Here is a 2925-nt window from a genome sequence, read left to right on the forward strand (position 1 = left end):
GAATTCATTCCTTGTGGGATCTCCTTCAACTGTGTCAGGCCCAGCAATCCTAAGTCCTCAAGGCTCTGCACGGATTCCTCAAACGATATGAACTCGAGGCACGGCATATCTATTAAAATAAGTATTTTCAGATTAGGAAACCACCCTGGCTGAAAGATCAACTCTTTTCCTTCATATGCCCTTTGAAGAAAAAGAGATGTTAGGCTAGACATACAAGAGATATCTCCAAGTGGATCTTTCTCGAGCTTGCACCACAGTAGGTCTAGCCACTTAAGGTTGACTCGAAGGGATTGAAATACAGGGAAGCCAACACCCCTTCTTGCAATCTGCCTTTCAAATATAGCTTTTGAAGATGATGAGGTAGGGAGCTCAATGCTTCTAAATTGATATACTCATTCTCGTCACTTGCCAACACATATAAGTTAGAGAGGAACTGCATCTTACTGATGGATTTAAATAGCTCGTAGCAGTGAATCTTTTTGACACTTCTAATTCGAAAACTTCTCAATTGAGTCAAGTTTCCTACTTTTCGCACAAAGTCCATGGTTGCCTCAATGCTTTGTAGAGTTTGCAAGTCTGTCAAATGCCATAGTCCCTTTGGAGCTTCTACACCACTGGGAGAATGAAAATTTCTAAAATCTCCATCCGGTTGCTTCTCTGCAAACAAGTGCCGCAACTCCTTTAATTCTACTATCGTACTAGGCAACTTCTTTATTGCAGTATAGCATAGGTCGAGAGTTTGGAGTTTATGCAATTTGCCCAAAGAGTTGGATAACTGCTTAACATTTGTATTCCTCAAACCCAAGTAGCATAAGTTGAATAGATTGAAAATATCATCCGGTAGGCTTGTGATTGGGGCATTCTGTATATCTAATACTCTGAGATATCTTACACTCTGTGAAACCCATGATAGAGAGGTTGGTAAGAAATTGGCAGTATCGAACAAATAAAAAGAGCGAAGGTGTGAAAATTTGATACTCGACTGAATACTGTCGTTATACTCATCTGATGCCACACGACGAGCATTATTGTTTACCATTCTCATCTGTGATTTGTCATATGCTGTGCAAAAATTTTCTTTTACAGAAATCGATATGGCTAATTCTCGCACAAGGTCGTGCATTTGACAAGACTTGACCCTTCCAAAGTTGTTTCTTTCCACAACTTGTAACAAGCATCGATCAATGAGTTCACTAAGATACCCCTCTGCAATTTCTTCTACTGTTTTGGTACTACTACTCTTTGATGCAACCAAACCTTCTGCAACCCACAGCTTAATTAGCCTCTTTCTACGAATTAAATAATCCTCTGGAAAGATGCTACAAAATAAGAAACAATTCTTCAAATGACTTGGCAAGTGATTATAGCTTAGATTCAAAACTCTCATTACCGAGCTCAAATGTTGGTTGTCTAAGCTATCATGTAACTCCCAATTAATTTCATTATAGAATCTTTCCCATTCTGCTACCTTCATCCTTCTGAATGACAACAAATTGCCTACACCCACAATTGCTAGTGGCAAACCATGACACTTGTCTACAATCTTTCTTCCCCATTGTTCAAGATCCTCTGGACATTTTTTATCCTCCATGTTTCTAAAAGCCCATCTACAAAATAGATCCCATGCTTCTGACTCATGTAGGTTTTTTAACTCAAGATCATAGTTTTCTGTTGCTAATTCGGCTACATCTTTCAATCGTGTTGTTATTACTACTTTGCCTTTGTAGCTGTTCTCTCCTAAAACAGTAGATAATTTGATCCAGACATCTCTACTCCACACATCGTCTAAAACAATCAAGTACTTTTTCTCTTTCAAATTTCTCTGAAGTAGCTCTTTTAGATCTGTATAGCTCATGCTTTGAATGCTTACGGGGTTTTCATTACTAGTGAAGACATTTTTAACCATCCCTCTTAATATATCCTCAAGTTGGTACTTTTGAGAGATAGAAACCCAGAAACGATGATCAAAATGTTCCTTTATAATTTTGCTTTCATAAATATTACGAACAAGAGTAGTTTTTCCCGATCCTCCCATACCCCACACTGAAATTATGGAAGTTAGCTTTTCTTCGGTTGTTAAGTACTGCATTATCTTTTCTCTTTCTTCTTGAATACCTACAAGCTCATTGTAATCCATTGGATAGGAGGAGAAAGTGGAATCATGTAGTCCTTCAGCTAAATAAGAAGTGTCAATTTCTTTTGTCAATGTAATGCTATACCTTTCTTTCATCCTTGAAAGGTTATGAAGACGATTTTGAATTTCCTTTAACTCAGTAGCAACTTTATGCCAAGAATTGATATTCTTAGATTTGTGAAAAGTGTTCTTGAGAAATCCTTGAAATCCACTTTGATAACTACTAATTAGGTAAGTATACTCATCGATTATATCCTCGATTTCAAAGGCCAAGTTTTGTACTTGCTGCAACCAGGCTTGTAGTGTTGCATCATACCCTCCATATCTTTGTGCTTGATATAAGAATGGATGCATTACATTAAGCTCACTTTCAATCTGTTTTATTTGACTTTCCACTTGGATCAAATTTGCTACCTCTTTCCCTAACTGTGAACTTAATGCTTTCACTGCATCGTTTGCCACAATAGATCCTAGTTTATAAAGAATTTGAAAGACGAGAGCTTCTGCCATCTTTTGCGTTACTACTGGTTGAAAATTTTTGAGATTGCTACCTGCAAAGATGTAGTAAAATCTTGAATACAAATTGTTGAAGGAAATTTATAGAGATGTGTGGTTTTTATATTTTTTTTACTCTAAATGCACTCCCTCACTTCTAGGCTATTTTATACACTAAAATTGTCCTTTTCATCTAATCTCTCTTTTCTCTCTGTTTTTCCTGCTGCACCTTCAATTTTAAGCAAAACTGCTTCTAGTTTAACTACTTTTGGGGAAATTAAACTACCTTTTTTATA

The 2925-nt window shown here is 36.9% G+C and overlaps 1 protein-coding gene across 1 annotated transcript; it reads right to left on the reverse strand.

Annotated features, from left to right (window-relative positions):
- Positions 1–262: 262 nt before the first annotated feature.
- On the reverse strand, positions 263–2644 carry LOC140801168 (disease resistance protein RPM1-like). Its single transcript, XM_073156171.1, has one exon. The coding sequence runs from the start codon at positions 2642–2644 to the stop codon at positions 263–265; it is 2382 nt and encodes a 793-aa protein (XP_073012272.1).
- Between the last annotated feature and the right edge of the window lie 281 nt (positions 2645–2925).

The sequence above is a fragment of the Typha latifolia genome, chromosome 14 (genome assembly GCF_019914945.1).
Source record: "Typha latifolia isolate L0001 chromosome 14, TyphaL0001v2, whole genome shotgun sequence".
Taxonomy (NCBI): domain Eukaryota; kingdom Viridiplantae; phylum Streptophyta; class Magnoliopsida; order Poales; family Typhaceae; genus Typha; species Typha latifolia.

Coding starts and splice junctions, on each gene's coding strand:
- LOC140801168 (XM_073156171.1), bottom strand. CDS start 2,644: ATGGCAGAAGCTCTCGTCTTTCAAATTCTTTATAAACTAGGATCTATT.